Genomic DNA, 16,890 nt, shown 5'->3' on the forward strand with positions numbered 1-16,890 from the left:
GGTGAAATCTAGAATGGTGGGTGATTCAACCTACAGAAGTACATTTGACTGCTTTCACAAGACTTCACATCGAGGTTCGTAAAATTCTTCCATTGTTGATTTTATCATTGTTGTGGTGTTACTTTAAGATATTGAAGCCTTAGGTATGTAAGTTGAAAATATTTTTGTCAAACTTTGTAAAATTTAGATATCCTTCACTTCATTTTATAGTTTTATGAATGTGAATTCAACCAAATTGAAATTTTCAAGTTACTCACTTCTCCTTGTTCATCACTGATTTATTAAGTCATATATGTATTATCTAGTTCATGAATATCATGTTTTTCCTTTTGTTTAGTTGAATTCAATTTTCCATTCAGCCATACAGAGTAAAGCATCCTAAAACTTATTGTGGTTTTTTGTTTTTTATTTTCGCAGAATTCATCAATCCATATGGAATTAGTTCCTTGTCTCAAACTCAAAATGATTCTGAATTTTCATCTGATAGAATGTCTCAGTTCGGCACAGCACGTGATTATCATGATTTCGACATGCAAAATGAACCATATTGGTATAATGAAAAGGACGAAGACTATTTCATGACTCCGAATTTCGAAGGGCCTGATTTCTTTGGGAACCAAAGTGAGGATAAGTTTGTCATGACAGCAGAAATGGAAAACCAACATGACAATCCTCTTAGTCTTGCTTTTGACCACAAAAAATCTCGGTTAGAGGGAAATGAATCAAATGATAGTTACATGGAAATGCGACTTTATAATCATTCCTCTGTAAGGAATGGAAATGCGACTTATTCAAAAGGCTATAGTCTAGTGGTTGATAACAAGGATTTTGAAGTCGAATCGGAAGGTAAGACCGAGAAACAAATCGTATTCTATGGTTGTGAGGTTCCATTTCGCAAAGGCTGTGATGGTTCAGGAGAGCCTTGTAACGGGGATCCTACGAACTTCAGCTATCCTAGTTTGAAGGAGATTCATCTGAATGATTTTCATTTGAAGGTTGTTGGAGATATTAGCTTTTTTGGTTCAGCTCTTGAGCATGCTGAGAATGGAAGTTTCAACTACTACACTAAAAAGGACAAAAGTGTAGGCTATGAGGATCCGTTCGACATAACTATCAAAGTTGCTGAAACAGATCTACCAAAAGGAGTTGACAACCATGAAGCTCGAGATGATGGAGATTTTACCGAAGAGTGCCAAGATCCAGACATTGCTGCAGATGGAGAGGTTGCTACTGATGATGAGCTCTTAAAGTACACTCAAGAGGATGAATATGAAGTATTTGACCTGAGAATTATACACAGAAAGAACAGGTTTGTTTTGGAGATTACCTTTTGTCCTACTTCCTAAAATTTTATTTCTGCCTGCTAATGGTGTGGAATAAACTGATTTTGAATGTGAAGGAGACTAGGAATTGATGCCACTTTGTTGGATTTTGTTGATTTAGTCTGCATTAACTCTGTGCTGATTTTAACCCAGTAGTTATTTCTTGGGGAATATCTATTTTTTATCTCCAAGATTTGGACTAAATATTATGGAATCTACAGGACTGGATTTGAAGAAAATAAGGAGCTCCCAATTGTGCTGAATACAATCATCGCCGGCAGGTACTATATAACGGAGTATCTTGGTTCAGCTGCCTTCAGTAGGGTTGTCCAGGCTCACGATCTTCATACAGGAATAGATGTTTGCTTGAAGATTATTAAAAATGACAAAGACTTCTTTGATCAAAGCTTAGATGAAATCAAGCTTCTGAAACTTGTCAATAAGCATGATCCAGCAGATCAACGCCACATATTGTGTCTTTACGATTATTTCTACCATCAGGTATGCCTTTAAAGTTAAGTATACAGGATTATAATATTTAGGAAAGCCTATATGCTGAACAAGGAAAGTTTATTTATCCTTTCTCATACTGTATTTAGAATGGTCTAATTGAAATTTATGATTAACATATCCTTCTATCTTTTCAGTTTTCACATCCTGTTTGATCTTAAATGTTAATGTTGAGTCTCTTATGTCAAATGGAAACTTCACAGGAACATTTGTTCATTGTAACGGAGCTTCTCCGAGCAAACTTATATGAATTTCAAAAATTCAACCAAGAATCTGGAGGAGAGGCATATTTTACATTGAATAGGCTACAGGTTTGTTCAATCAGACTAATAACTTTTGTGCTCTTCTTGATTATAACATAGCCTATCAGTTGCTACATGGTTCATTCAGAAATTTAAACAAAATGGCTTCTTGTAAGAAATCGAGATGTGGTCAAAGAATAATTATCATAGTTATTTCATATCCTTCTTTGCAGTTCATTAATCATCAGGTTTTGGAGGCGTTGCACTACGTGCATAACTTGGGAATCATTCACTGTGACCTGAAGCCAGAAAATATTCTAATAAAAAGTTACAAAAGATGTGAGATAAAGGTTATTGATCTTGGAAGCAGTTGCTTTCAATCCGACAATCTATGCCTATATGTACAATCCCGATCCTATAGAGCTCCTGAAGTTATGTTAGGCCTTCAATATGACGAAAAAATTGACATATGGTCTCTCGGATGCATCTTGGCTGAGCTATGTGTAACAAACCAGAAGAGATCAAATCAGAATTTAACTCCTTTTAAAAGGAGGGGAAAACACGTGATTGAAATTTCAAATTATTGTTATTCCACATGTTTAGGGAAGTAGTTAGGATATGGATATTATAAATAAGGAAGCTGAAAAGCTTTTAGGTAGGGAATAAGTGGAGTGACTATTTAGTGGAGAGTTTGGCCTCTTGAATGCCAAGTGAATCTTCTGTCATTACTTGTTCTTTCTTCCTTCTTTTCTAAATAATATTTCCTTGAGAGTATCATCTTGATACCTCAACCTTTCTCTATCCTATCTTCTACCTCTCACCTCCTATTACTCTAATTGCTAATTATCTGCTACTGTACCTCTTGATATTCTGGAGTTAGTAAAGAAACCCTTAACAATTGGTATCAGCCACCGATCTGGGATTAGTACCCGTAGATTGTCTCTACTCGCACCACCGCTGCCATGGAAGAACGCGTGGATGGTTTGGAAAAACAGGTCGCTGAACAAACCCAATTATTGGAAACAATGATGAAACGAATGGAAGAACTGGTGCTACGTTCACAGCAACCAACACCCGAAGCCGAAGGTGGACACTCACGCAACGACGATCCTGGAGGCGGACGTCGACGACATCCCATTCCGAACAGAGGCGACGGCAATCGCTCTGTGGACATCCCTTCCTTTGATGGGTCGGACCCGAGCAGATGGCTAGTGCAAATGGATCGCTATTTTCGCATCTCAGAAATTCCGGTGGGGGACAAGCTTGAATACGCGGTGCTAGCACTTCATGGAGAAGCTTTGACATGGTTCGAATGGTGGGAATCCCAATCCACTTTCCACACGTGGATCCGCTTCAAACAGGACTTGCTTAAGCGCTTTGAATCTGGCGCGGCGGCCAACCCACTAGCTCCATTACTGCGGGTGAAGCAAACAGATTCAGTGATGGCATACCGCTGCGATTTCGAACTAGCGGCGCGCTCTCACCGACAATTGGGAGGTGACACCTTATTGTGCATGTTTCATGAAGGTCTCAAATCGACCATCAAATCAGAGTTGAAAGTGGAGGATTTTGAGAACCTCCAGGAGTTAATGAATCGAGCAATGGTTATTGAAGCCAGGAATTTAGCATGGGAAGCAGAAGGAATGCACCCAGGGGGTAGAAAGCAAGATACAGTATCACGTTCAGGGTGGGGGGTTTCTAAAAAATCTAATTGGGTCAAGCTCAATACTCACTCTCCTCCGGCAGACCAGAGTAAGCCCACCATTGTTACTACTTCCAAATCAGACTCAAAGAATGACACTGGCCCCTCTATTACTTCAAATTCTAGTGGATCCAAGCCTACTTCCCTTTGGATTTCCCATGAAGAATGGAGTGAGCGACAACGGCGAGGACTATGTTTTCGATGTGCTGACAAGTGGAATCTGAGTCACATATGCAAATTCCGCCACCAACAGCTGATCCTTTTGGGTGAAGATGACGACGAACCACAAGACCTTGAGGCAGCTCCTCCCATGGCAGAACCTGATATAGCTCTTCACACACTGTCTCTGCACCTCTCGTCCCTTAGCTACTGGGGTCTCACATCCCATCAAACTCTGAAAGTTCGTGGGGTCATCAATGGTAGGGAGGTGGTTATTTTGGTCGACCCAGGTGCTGAGGCTAATTTCATTTCCTCTACTCTAGTCTCCACTTTGGGTTTACCACTGATGCGCCTACCTCCGTTCCACATCGAGGTGGGTAATGGTGCGATTGAGCAGGGCTTAGGTGGATGCGAGAACGTCAAAATTCTGGTGCAAGGAATTTCCATCATTGCAAACTTTTTGGTTATGGAATTAGGACGATCCGAAGTAGTTTTGGGTGCTGGTTGGGTCGCCAGTCTTGGGAAATTTGAAGGCGACTACAACACTTTATCGCTTAGCTGGGTACAAGATGGTTCGAAGGTTACATTACAGGGTGATCCAACCTTGGGAAGGACTCATGCCAGTAGTAAGGTGACTCTACAAGCCCTGCGAAATGCTGAAGAGGGATTTTTGGTTACTCCGTTATTCCGCCCTGATGCCGATGAAGATTCTGTCACCATCTCTTCCGAGACCACTGAACTCTTGAGCCAATTCGATGATCTGTTCCAGTCCCCATCTGGTCTTCCTCCTCAGAGATCACATGACCATGCCATAGTATTAAAAGAGAATTCAGATATTCCCAACATACGCCTTTATCGGTATCCTCACTATCAGAAGGAGGAAATGGAGAAGATAATTGAGGAAATGCTTCAAATAGGAATTATCAGACCTAGTACTAGTCCATTCTCTAGTCCAGTAATTCTTGTGAAGAAAAAGGATGGCGGATAGCGATTTTGTGTTGATTATCGGGCGCTCAACAAAATCACCGTTCCGGACAAATTTCCGATTCCTATAATCGAAGAGTTGTTGGACGAATTGGAGGGGGCTGCGGTTTTCTCCAAACTCGATTTGAAATCGGGATACCATCAGATCCGGATGAAAGAGGAAGATATCCACAAGACCGCATTCCGCACGCACGAGGGTCATTACGAATTCCTAGTAATGCCATTTGGGCTTTCCAACGCACCATCTACTTTTCAGGCACTAATGAACAATATCCTCAAACCCTTTCTGCGTAAGTTTACATTGGTTTTTTTTTTATGACATCCTAATTTACAGCAAGGATGTGGACAGCCATCGCGGACATCTGCTGCAAGTGTTGGAAGTGTTACGACAAAATCAATTGTTGGTCAACAAAAAGAAATGTTGCTTTGAAAGATCTTGCATTGAGTATTTGGGCCATATCATATCATCAAAAGGTGTGGCAGCCGATCCCAAAAAACTCCAAGTTATGTTAGATTGGCCGCGACCTAAGGACCTTAAAGGTTTACGTGGTTTTCTTGGCCTCACGGGATATTATCGAAGATTCGTTAAAGGATATGGTTGCATTGCATGGCCATTGACCCAGCTACTAAAGAAAGATTGTTTCCACTGGACTGATGAGGCGGAAGGTGCATTTCAACAGCTTAAACAAGCAATGGTTTCAGTACCTATGTTGGCAGTCCCATGCTTCTCCAAACCTTTCCAGATTGAGACAGATGCATCGGGAAAGGGAGTTGGTGCAGTTCTGATGCAAGAAGGGCGCCCCATTGCCTTCATGAGCCAAAAACTTTCTACAACAGCTCAAAACAAATCCGTGTATGAAAGAGAATTAATGGCTATTGTATTGGCTATCCAAAAATGGAGGCATTATCTTCTCGGACAGCATTTCACGGTATTCACAGACCAAACATCTTTAAAATACCTCCTTGACCAGAAAGTTGCAGATGAAGGGCAGCAAAAATGGTTATCCAAGCTATTGGGGTATAAGTTTGACATTCGATACAAGGCAGGGATTGAAAACCGAGTTGCGGATGCTCTTTCAAGGAAGTTCCACTTCTCATCTCTTTCTTTTCCCATAGCTGCTGAATGGGGGGAACTAGAGACCGAGGTTTTGGAAGATGATAAGTTAAAGACCATTATGCAGAAGTTGTTACAAGGAGATGAGACAGTGTCTGGATTTGAATTAATCAATCGCAAGTTAAGGTATAAAGGGCAGTTGGTGATTGCCAAGACCTCCAAGTGGATCCCTAAGCTTTTGATGGAGTTTTACAGCTCCAAATTGGCGGGCCATTCTGGGTTTTTTAGAACCTACAAGAGAATTTCTTCCATTCTCTATTGGGAAGGTATGAAGTCGGATGTGATGGAGTTCGTAAAAAATTGTGAAGTATGTCAGAAAAATAAACATTCCACCCTTCAACCGGCAGGCCTACTTCAACCTCTTCCCATACCCACAAACGTATGGGCTGACATTTCTATGGACGTCATCGGAGGGTTACCACGGTCCAAAGGGATGGACACAATTTTGGTAGTGGTTGATCGACTCTCCAAATATGCTCATTTCTACCCGCTTGCACATCCCTTCTCAGCAAAAGACATTTCTCTCTTGTTCATTAAGGAGGTTGTTCGCCTCCATGGGTTTCCATCCTTCATTGTCTCTGACGACAAAATATTCATGAGTGCCTTTTGGTCCGAAGTATTCAAACAGGCTAGAATCTCCTTGAAGATGTCCTCTGCATATCATCCACAGACCGATGGCCAAACGGAGGCTGTTAACAAGTGCTTAGAGACCTATCTCCGCTGCCTCACAGGCTCTAAGCCAAAACGTGGTCCACTTAGCTGCCTTGGGCCGAGTTCTGGTATAATACTACTTATCACGAGTCCATTTGCATGACCCCTTTTCGGGCTTTATACGGGAGGGAGCCGCCTCCATTGTTAAGAGGGGGACTGGAATCTACTGTAGAGGAAGTTAGACTACTAATGGAAGACCGCAATCAGATGCTCGATGAGTTACAATTTCAGTTGAATAGAGCCCAGAATCGTATGAAGCAAGCTGCTGATAAAAAGAGGAGAGATGTCACTTTTGAAGTAGGAGACTTCGTGTTTTTAAAGATCCACCCATACAGGATGCGATCTCTTGCCACCAGACCGAATCAGAAGCTCGGCGCCAGATTTTATGGTCCATATGAAGTACTAGAAAAAATTGGTGCGGCGGCTTATAAACTTCGGTTACCAGCCTCTGCAAAGATACATCCTATTTTTCATGTTTCACTACTTAAGAAGAGTTTGGGATCTTCAGTGGAACCCCAAAGCCTGCCTGAGTCTCTCACTGAGGAAGGAGAACTACTAGTGGAACCTGAACAAGTTCTGGACAGTCGTATGAGCAACCAAGGACACCTGGAAGTGCTAATCAAGTGGCAGCATCTTCCCGAATTTGAAAGTACATGGGAGCGGGCCGACAATCTGCAGTTGGCCTTTCCATCTTTCCATCTTGAGGACAAGGTGGCTCTTCATGGGGAGGGTATTGTAACAAACCAGGAGAGATCAAATCAGAATTTAACTCCTTTTAAATTTACTTATAGAAGGAGGGAAAAACACGTGACTGATTGAAATTTCAAATTATTGTTATTCCACATGTTTAGGGAAGTAGTTAGGATATGGATATTATAAATAAGGAAGCTGAAAAGCTTTTAGGTAGGGAATAAGTAGAGTGACTATTTAGTGGAGAGTTTGGCCTCTCGAATGTCAAGTGAATCTTCTGTCATTACTTGTTCTTTCTTCTTTCTTTTCTAAATAATATTTCCTTGAGAGTATCATCTTGATACCTCAACCTTTCTCTATCCTATCTTCTACCTCTCACCTCCTATTACTCTAATTGCTGATTATCTGCTACTGTACCTCTTGATATTCTGGAGTTAGTAAGGAAACCCTTAACACTATGCTCTGGTGAAGTATGTTTTAATTTACCTATTAATATATTCTGAAATGGATTTTTCCGTAACTTTAACATAAGCTTAGGAATTTAAATCCTTTTTGAGAAATTCAGTAAGTTATGCAGTTTGGTAGGCTAATATATTGAGGGATAATTTATATTCAGATTATGATAAATTCTTTGTTATTGATTTATCCTGATTATTTGTGTCTTCTGTAGGTGCTCTTTCCAAACGATGGAGTTGTGATGATTCTAGCGCGTATGATTGGAATGCTTGGTCCTATTGATCTAGAGCTGTTGGTTAAAGGGCAAGATACACACAAGTACTTCACCAAAGAATATGATATTTATTATGTAAATGAGGTTTGTTTCCCATTGTTTTTTCCCTCCTTAGCTGCTTCCTTTTTTTGTCCGTAGGTTTACAAATTTCGTTCATTCATTCTTCTTCATGCTGGTGAATATATGTCACATTGATTTCTTTACTTGACAGAAAAAACAAAAATAAGTTCCCTTCTAGTTTCTAAGTGTATTAGATACATAGCAAGGATTTTGTTGACGTGATGCAGTACCTTTTTTCTGCATTTTCTTATGAGGGTTTATCAAATCTTATTATTCCACTTCTTGCTTAATTTCAAATACTGCTATGGCTGCATTTCAATTAAAATATTTCACAGTATATCAACAAACAATGCAAATTCAATACTAATAAAAGAAAATGTGGAATACCATTTTGGGAGAGAAAGAAATATACAGCAACTGAAAAGAATAAGCATATGTATTAGAGTAAATTACACTAGCTTCCCCTAGAGTTTAGGTAATATTATACACATGATTCCGGATTTCGTATAACTTAACCTTAAAGAGGTTGGTGCCGTGTGTAATATCACCTAAATTTACAGAGTTCAGTGCAATTCAACAACAAAGAAGGAAAAGGAGAAAATGACCTTAAATACATCAACGAAATGGAATCCTTGTTTTAAATTTTGATTTCAGTTTATTTTTGTTCTTTTTCTTTTTTAAACTAATCTTTGAGTGTCTCAAACAGGAGACTGATCAATTGGAGTACATAATTCCAGAGAAGTCATCATTGGAGCAGCACCTACAAGTTTCTGATACAATGTTTATAGACTTTGTAAGATACTTGCTTAGCATCAACGCTAAAAGAAGACCTACTGCTAGACAAGCACTAAAGCATCCGTAGCTTTCCCATGTTTACAAGTCCAAATAGTACAAGTTATTTTTATCTTCTAATTTTTTTTTTCTCCCTGCATATAGGAAAGCTTGCAATCACATTTTTGGTTTGTTTGTAAGCAACAAGAAGAAAATTCACTGCCTCAAGATGTATATGTTTTGTTTTTGTTCCTTGTTGTAACAGTTTGTTCTTGTACAGAACTTGTGTCCATTGTTTTTTGCCTTCCATGGACGGGAAGGTTTGAGAATTTTACTAAAATAACATTTTTGTTTTACCTTTTTTTTATTAATATTTTTTTTAGAAAGCTCAATACCTTAGCTGAGTTCTCCTCAGCAGTGCCATCAATTTCCAAGGATCAACTTTGCCTCCTCTTCTGCATGCCCATCAGAACTGCAAACCTGGGAGCTGCATTTCATTACGGTAAATAAGCATCCAATACAACCTAATTTTCATGTCACATGTTTTACTCTTACCTATTTCACATAATTTTAGGGACATATTTTAAAAATATTATAAAAAATGTTTTACTAAAAGTTATTTAATATATTAAATACATTAAAAACTAAAAAAGATTTTATAACATATTCTTAAATGATACACGGACAGTATATTAAAGTCAATTTTTAAATTGTAAAAGTATAGATAGACAATGAAAATATTAAATAATATGAACAATGGATATATCGGATGTTCAATTCACTAGATGTGCGGATAGTTATTCTAATATTAAGATTTAGGTGAGTAATTTGAGAATGTAGTATGTTTTATAAGCCAATTTTAAAGTCTATTGTTGATGTTATTCAAGAATGTCATTAATTACCTGGCATAAATAACCATCTTTTATGTTATGTAATAAAGGACAAAAGGACAAAGAAGAGACTATACTTTGTCATCTTATCCACCATTGCCATAATAGAATCCTTTCCTCGTGCTTTTGCTTGGACGAGGTCTTGCTGCGGAATTTAATGCTACATCTTGATAATCTTAATAATATTACGCTGAAATAATATTTAGATCCAGTTTAAGTAAATAACTTAAATAAGTTCTTTTGAAAAAAGAGTTTAAAATATAAGGATTTTTATTAACAACAGTTTATAAATAAGTTATTTTGTGTTTGGATTTTTAGTTATAAAAGTACTTATTTTAAAGTTGTAGCGTTTGCATAAATAACTCAAAAAATAAATATATTTTTTACAAAAGAGAATGAATATTAAAATAACGATGATAACAAATACTTTCCAATATTGGATGTTGATTTTAAATAACCTAATCACTAATATTGTGTATGATATGGTAGGTGAAAATAAAAAATAAATATAAAATGTGTGTCAATGTATATTTTGTTGTTTTTTATTTTTTTACTCCTATTGGAACTCTCTTCTCCTTTATTGAGGTCAAGAACTTGCTATAATTAACTATGAAAATAATAGCAAATTTAATAATAAAAAATAGAGTGATAAAATAATAAAAAAATACTTATAAGGAATATATGCAGTAGGTTGTTCAGATGCAATATTGTCTGAAAATGGCAGTGGAGGATCAATACTTTCATCAGATGAATGGCAGACCTTGCATGAAAATGGTGGTGAAATGTCAGTATTTTACACAGAGTAAAAAAGGAAAGTAGATTTTTTTTGGTAGAATGACTTATCAAGAAGTAGAGAAGTCATATATTTCTACTTCTTCAAAAAGCTGCAAATTAACTTTTTTAATTTATGTATTTGTTTTTCACTTTTTGAGATCCAAATATATCATGACAAAATAATTATATTTTCTTTTATTGATCATTATGAATTTCTTATGTTCATTTATAATATTTTAAAAAACGAGAATAAAAATAATTAAATAGAAGTAAAATTGTCTATAAATTATTTTACATGACACTTACAGATACAACTAAATATAAATTAAACTGTGTTTTACTTTATTTTTTGTTCTATTATTAACAACAAATAAATTAATAATTTTTGAGTTTTGCTTCACCATCTTAATTTAAAGAGTAGAACGACTCCTTTTGTAAGTATTTCAACGTCTCAATTGTAGTTTTAAAAATAAAATAAAAAATAAAAAAGAAAAAATACAAGGTGTACAAGACAAAGTAAAATGCAAAAATTGAGAAGAAAAAGAAAAAAAAATGAAAAAGAACAAATAAAAATAAAGAACTTTGAGTAAAAATAAAAAATAGAGTACATGTTTGAGTTTAGACTTCACAGATTTCCAGTTTTAGTGTGTAATGTCAGGAAGTCGATAGTATTTTTGGATTTTCAAGTGTTTCTTTAGTAGAAGAAAAATTAAACTGATTATAATGTTTGTCCAAAACTCTATATAGAGTTACTCTTATAATGATCTTTGTCGTTTTCAAATTTAAATAATCGTTTGCACTTGTTTCTTTGACAACTATTTTGTACTTTATTTTAATGCACTTATTTTTTTGACAACCGATTTCCACCTTACTTTAACCATAACTGCTCAGAGCATGTCCTATAATCTAGGTCCAATTCAAATTTTGTATAAAATAACTTCTTTGCCAATGTTAATTAAAAGCTTTTTATAAAATATATTGAAACTGGCTTCATAAATTAATAATAATATTATATTATATTTATTTATTTAAAATAATTCTTTTTTTTAAGTAATAATATTTTTTTTTGTCTAACAAGATGCTCCTAAGATTTTTCACTTGAAGATATGCAATGATTGAAAAGTAAAAAAATTTAGTTGTTTGTTGATATTTATCTTATCTTTGACATTGAGAGTCAATTGACACTTTGAACACATCTGCTTGACAAATTGAATGCCTACTAGTAATAAACTTAACAAAATTTCTAAGCCTATAAAATTTTTACATTAATAGTTAAACTGTCAATGGAGTTTATTGCTATTATTTTTTTTGGTGACTACACCAATGCTATTACAATTAATGTTTACTGTGTAAGTACTAACGTTTAAATAAAATGAATTTAAGTGATTTTTGGGTGACTAAATGGATTTAAGTATTTGAAAAAATGAAAAAATTTAATTAAATAAATTTAAAAAAATTAAGTTAATAATTTTTCAATAAAGGACGGCGGTTCTTCGCACGTGACTCCCTTCCTCCGTTTCACTCTCATTGCTCTTCCATCTCTAAAGAAAAGAAAAGAAGCCTCACGTGACTCCCTTCCTCCGTTTCACTCTCATTACTCTTCCCTCTCTAAAAAAAGAAAAGAAGCCTCCACCGTTTGCCATTCTTCTCACCGCCGGGATCCCTCATTCACCGGTCGTCTCTCCATTGTTTTCTTGCAACCCTTCTCGAAGGTCAATTCTTGGTTTTTCTCTTTATTCTCTGTTCTGAAATCATTGAACGATTACAGGTTTTTTGTGATTTTGTTGAAATCATACCCTGCATCTCCTAACTCCGACCATCATATCTAAAATATTTTGTAGATAAAAATTTTCTTAGTTTATGGGTACTTTTATCAGCGTTCGTAAACTTCATGGGTACTTTTGGTAGTTTTTCCTTTTTTATTACTTTAACCCGTTATAATTCTATTTTCTTATGATATTTATTTCAAGTATTTTAAGTTATTAAAATCGTGCATGATAATATATCTTTACCCCCTTTCTATTTTAATCTGTGTATATTATGTATAATATTGTTATTCATTGTCCGAGATTATTCTGATCATGATAGAAAATAATGATTCTAATTATGATAGGATAAAATCATATAAATTTAACAAAATTAATATATGATGTGTACCTACCGTACATAATAGAAAATTACTTTAATAATAACTAATTTAGATATTTATTTTTGGTTTACTAAAGTCTATATATAGTGTTTTTTTTGTGGTACATAACCTAGATCTGAGAGTCAACTCATAATTTTGAATTTATTATTTTTCTTTTACTACTTCATAGAATAGGAATGAATTTTTCATTTTTTATCAAAGTTGATTCTTTTAAGGTACAATTTATAATTTTTTATAGTATTTTTTATATACTCAATCATTCTTTTATATTATTCTTTTGATAATTTATTAATTGAAAATTACTGAAAGTTATTCTTTTCGTCTAATATTTCAGTGCCATTGTTTTTTGCTGCAGTCGTTTACAATGCATCACATATATTAGTTTTTTCTCATTAGCTCGAAAATTATTAGAATTATAATTGAGGAATTCAATTATTCTTGATTGAGAAATTATTTTCATGGAGCTTTGTAGGCGAAGTTCAAGTTCCATCTCCTCCATGCTTTTTACGTCACCCCGAAAATCTTCGAAGTGGAGCACATTATGAGATTGAATTCCCTCCGTTAAAGTTCAGTTTTGGTAAATTCGTGACAAACTTGGACATGTAATTTCAACGATTAGTAATATATTTAATTTTTTTTATTTTAACCTTTTTGTTATTAGGATAATTTTATAACATATTGTGATGTTTTTTTCAGAAATTACCGGCCTTCTTTTGTATGAATGCAATGCCATTGAGGGGAACGAGGGTCAGTTTAGTTTCTCGGTGTGGCAATTATATACTTTGCTGCATTGCATGGATAGTGAATGATGAAGCTTATTTAACAAGAGGATGATCTGAATTTGCACGAATTCTAAATGTTCAAATTTACGATATTGTTTTAGTTGGTTGTCGTTACGAGAATGACTCTAATCTATACGTGTATAAGGACTATAATAGATTAAATATTATTTAAGTAATTTAGTTTTAATATTAGTATTTGATTAAATTAGTATTAGAGAATTTTAAATTGTTGTCTCAATTTATATATTACGACCATTTTTTTTGGATATGTTATTTTTAAATACTTTAATATAATTTTTTTTACGATATATTTAGGTTTATTTTTTTTCTTTAAATACATGTATCACCTTTATTTCTTTATTTGTATTTTATTTTGGTAATACAATTATTAATAAAAATGTAATTAAAATAAAAAAAAAACTTAAAATATCACAATTTAAAAGAAAAATATAAGGTACGTGAAAAAAAATAAAACAAAAAATTAAAATTGTTCTATTAATTATAAAAAAAATTGTATACAGTTTGAGTATGTATAATTATAACAAAAATCTAAACAATCTCGTGCCTTTTTACATTGATTTTAAATCAGCATTATAACAAAAATCTAAACAATCTCGTGCCTTTTTACATTGATTTTAAATCAGCATAATTACAATCGGTTTGTTTTTACTTTTTCACCAAAACAAAAAAATTTCGACCTAAACATAGGAAATTGTTTACCTAAACACAATTTCTTTGATGATAAAACTACCGTCATATATATATATAGAGAATTGCATTATATTTTAAAAAGGTAAAATATATTTTAAAAAAATTAGGGTATCAATAATCAATTATGATTAATATCAATATCAATAATTAATTTTTATAATTATTTTTGTACTACTAAAGGCTACATATAGTGTTTTCTTTTTAGAATAAAAAAGGTTGTGATTCATAATATTTTCGTAAAGTTATATCGTATGGACACAAGATTAATTAAATAACAAATTGAATTTTAATTAATATGTTTTATTTTCTGCTCATATTTTTTCATTAATTATTTTACTTTTTATATTTACAGTAAATATTGAATGTTATCTATTTTATTTATTTAGAGTCATAATTAAATTTGATATAATTATAGCAAGTATCTAGAATTAATAATAACATGATACTATAATTTTAAGTTGTATAATATAATAAAAAAAATATAGCAATTTATGTATGCTTCCTATATAGCAATAATATTATATATATTTATATATCTCCTCTTTTAACTCTTTCCTAAAAATATTAGCATATAATTAATGTCGATAACATATATATTGAGTAAGTATCTGTATTGAATTAATCATAAAGGTTAATAAAATATAATGACATAAATTTCACCTAATTGTAGCAAGCATCTCCATTGAAAATATTTGCTAATTATTACCATGTATAATTAGTATGTGTAATAGTGAATTGTTACAATTATTTATCATCTAGAAAATTTGTACTTCAGACATAAATCTTCTTCTGTTTATTATTTTTCATACCTAAGGGCTACTAACTACGATTCTATCAACAGTATTATCTATGATAGACTATGTAATGAAAAAGTTTGAAAAATAAAGGCAAGAATTATAAGGTTATGGAAAGTCCCATCCAAATTTGACAAGAACAAGATAACTTACATAGAAATGATTCTCATGGATGATAAGGTAAGTTGATTATTTTCCATGATTCTTTCATGTGATGCTAGGTTCATTTTATAAATATTTTTTATTCATATTTTAAGTTTATTTTATAAGTAAACCCTTGCACGAATCAAAGACAGTGCAATTTTATAGATTTATAAGTGCTAATTGTCTTTGTATTTAATTTGTTTTATAGTGTAATAATGTCAATATATTTGTTGGTGGATTTGACTATTATTTGTATATATGTCTGATTCATTGAAGAAAGTAGATTATTAAAACCGATTAATAACTATTTTATAATTAATCTAATTAACACTAGATTAAAAGAAATCATCAAACAATGCATAACATATTACTTTTTTATTAATTAAATTATTATAATTCAAATTAATTTAAAAAAAATTAAAATTATAATTTCAATCTTATCACGTGCATGGCACGGATAATTACACTTGTAATTTTTTTTTTGGCGACTAATTACACTTGTAATTATTTAAATTCATGTCTTTTTTGTAATTTTTCATCTAAAAGTGATTTTAAATAATGTAATCCAAATAATATTTAGTTTTCTATATTCTATTTTAAATGAAAATTACCAAATATAAACCACGTTAATACCAACTCACTTTTAATCAAAATCAATTATGCAAACTTAATTTTATACAAATCTCTGTTTGCAAATGGTAATTCAAACACACACTAAATTTGTTGGACTTGGTTAATAAAAAGACTTAGATGTGTAATATTATTCTTATTTTATTCATTTCAAGATCTTGCTTAGTTTTTTTTGTTTGTGCATAATCACTAGTTGGGTATTTGGTTAAATTGAGGATAATTGTGCAAAACAATGACTAAGTGGAGGTTGCAGTTTTTGTTTTAGTTGGTTGTTTTAATTAAAAAGTTGTAATTTCAGTTCTTATTTCTTTGTTGGATTGTTGTATTAACTTGTTTTGTTGTGTTCTTGATCTTATTAACTTGTTACTTTGATAAATTGTTGTTTTGGATAATGTTATTGACTTTGTAAATTGTGATTGTTAGTTTATTGTACCGTACTTAACATTTTGATATCTTGTTAATTGGATAAATTATTCTTATTGTGGTTTGTTGTTTTTTATTTTGATCTTAGTTTATGTTGTTGATTTTAATTTATTGTTTTTATCGTTAGATTGTTGTTAACCATGGTTCTAAAAAATAAATTGAACTGATTGGTTGAACCGATCTAACAAAAAAACTAACAACACAAACAGTTTGGTCCTTTACTTAAAATCGCTACTCAACGAACCGAACAAAAATCGCTTAACTGGCCAGAAATTGGCCGTTTGGACCGAACCAAAAATTGGCTAATTTTTTTGATACAAAGCCGTGTTGGTTAAATTAAAAAAAAAAAATCCTAAATAATCTGTGATAATTATTTCAAAAGACAACGAGACACTCAACAAAAAAAATACTCCTTTCAATCCTGATATTTAATTTATGAGACTGACTAGCTTCTCTGTTAATATTTTCTATCGGTAATAATGGAATAAACCTATGGCATGTTAAACAGTTGATTTATCCATTAAAAACCAACTAGGATTAACAAATTCTTTTTTTGTTGAGAATTTCGTTATCTTTTAAGAATAATTACCAAGATCAT

General features: G+C 33.1%; 1 protein-coding gene and 1 long non-coding RNA gene across 17 annotated transcripts in view; one reads left to right on the forward strand and one right to left on the reverse strand.

Moving 5' to 3' along the window:
- The window catches only part of LOC107607991 (serine/threonine-protein kinase spk-1), a 57,322-nt gene that overhangs the window by 29,502 nt on the left and 10,930 nt on the right, over nucleotides 1–16,890 (forward strand). For 8 of the 16 annotated variants that reach the window (XM_021107274.1, XM_021107275.1, XM_021107276.1 and 5 more), the window contains 5 exons: nucleotides 2–74; nucleotides 418–1,309; nucleotides 1,544–1,823; nucleotides 2,036–2,143; nucleotides 3,796–4,968. In XM_021107274.1, the coding sequence (XP_020962933.1) occupies nucleotides 14–74; nucleotides 418–1,309; nucleotides 1,544–1,823; nucleotides 2,036–2,143; nucleotides 3,796–4,923 (2,469 nt within the window). In that variant the 5' untranslated portion in view covers nucleotides 2–13 and the 3' untranslated portion in view covers nucleotides 4,924–4,968. Of the gene's footprint in view, nucleotide 1; nucleotides 75–417; nucleotides 1,310–1,543; nucleotides 1,824–2,035; nucleotides 2,144–2,307; nucleotides 2,576–3,795; nucleotides 4,969–7,893; nucleotides 7,905–8,104; nucleotides 8,250–8,930; nucleotides 9,357–16,890 lie in introns of those variants that run through there. The other 8 variants (XR_002351109.1, XM_021107280.1, XR_002351110.1 and 5 more) reach the window with 8 other exon arrangements.
- The window catches only part of LOC110264849, a 37,339-nt gene that overhangs the window by 9,665 nt on the left and 10,784 nt on the right, over nucleotides 1–16,890 (reverse strand). Inside the window, exon 3 of the long non-coding RNA XR_002351113.1 lies at nucleotides 7,779–7,790. This is a non-coding gene — a long non-coding RNA (uncharacterized LOC110264849). The remainder of the gene's footprint in view (nucleotides 1–7,778; nucleotides 7,791–16,890) is intronic.

This window comes from Arachis ipaensis, chromosome B07 (genome assembly GCF_000816755.2).
Source record: "Arachis ipaensis cultivar K30076 chromosome B07, Araip1.1, whole genome shotgun sequence".
Classification (NCBI taxonomy): Eukaryota; Viridiplantae; Streptophyta; class Magnoliopsida; order Fabales; family Fabaceae; genus Arachis; species Arachis ipaensis.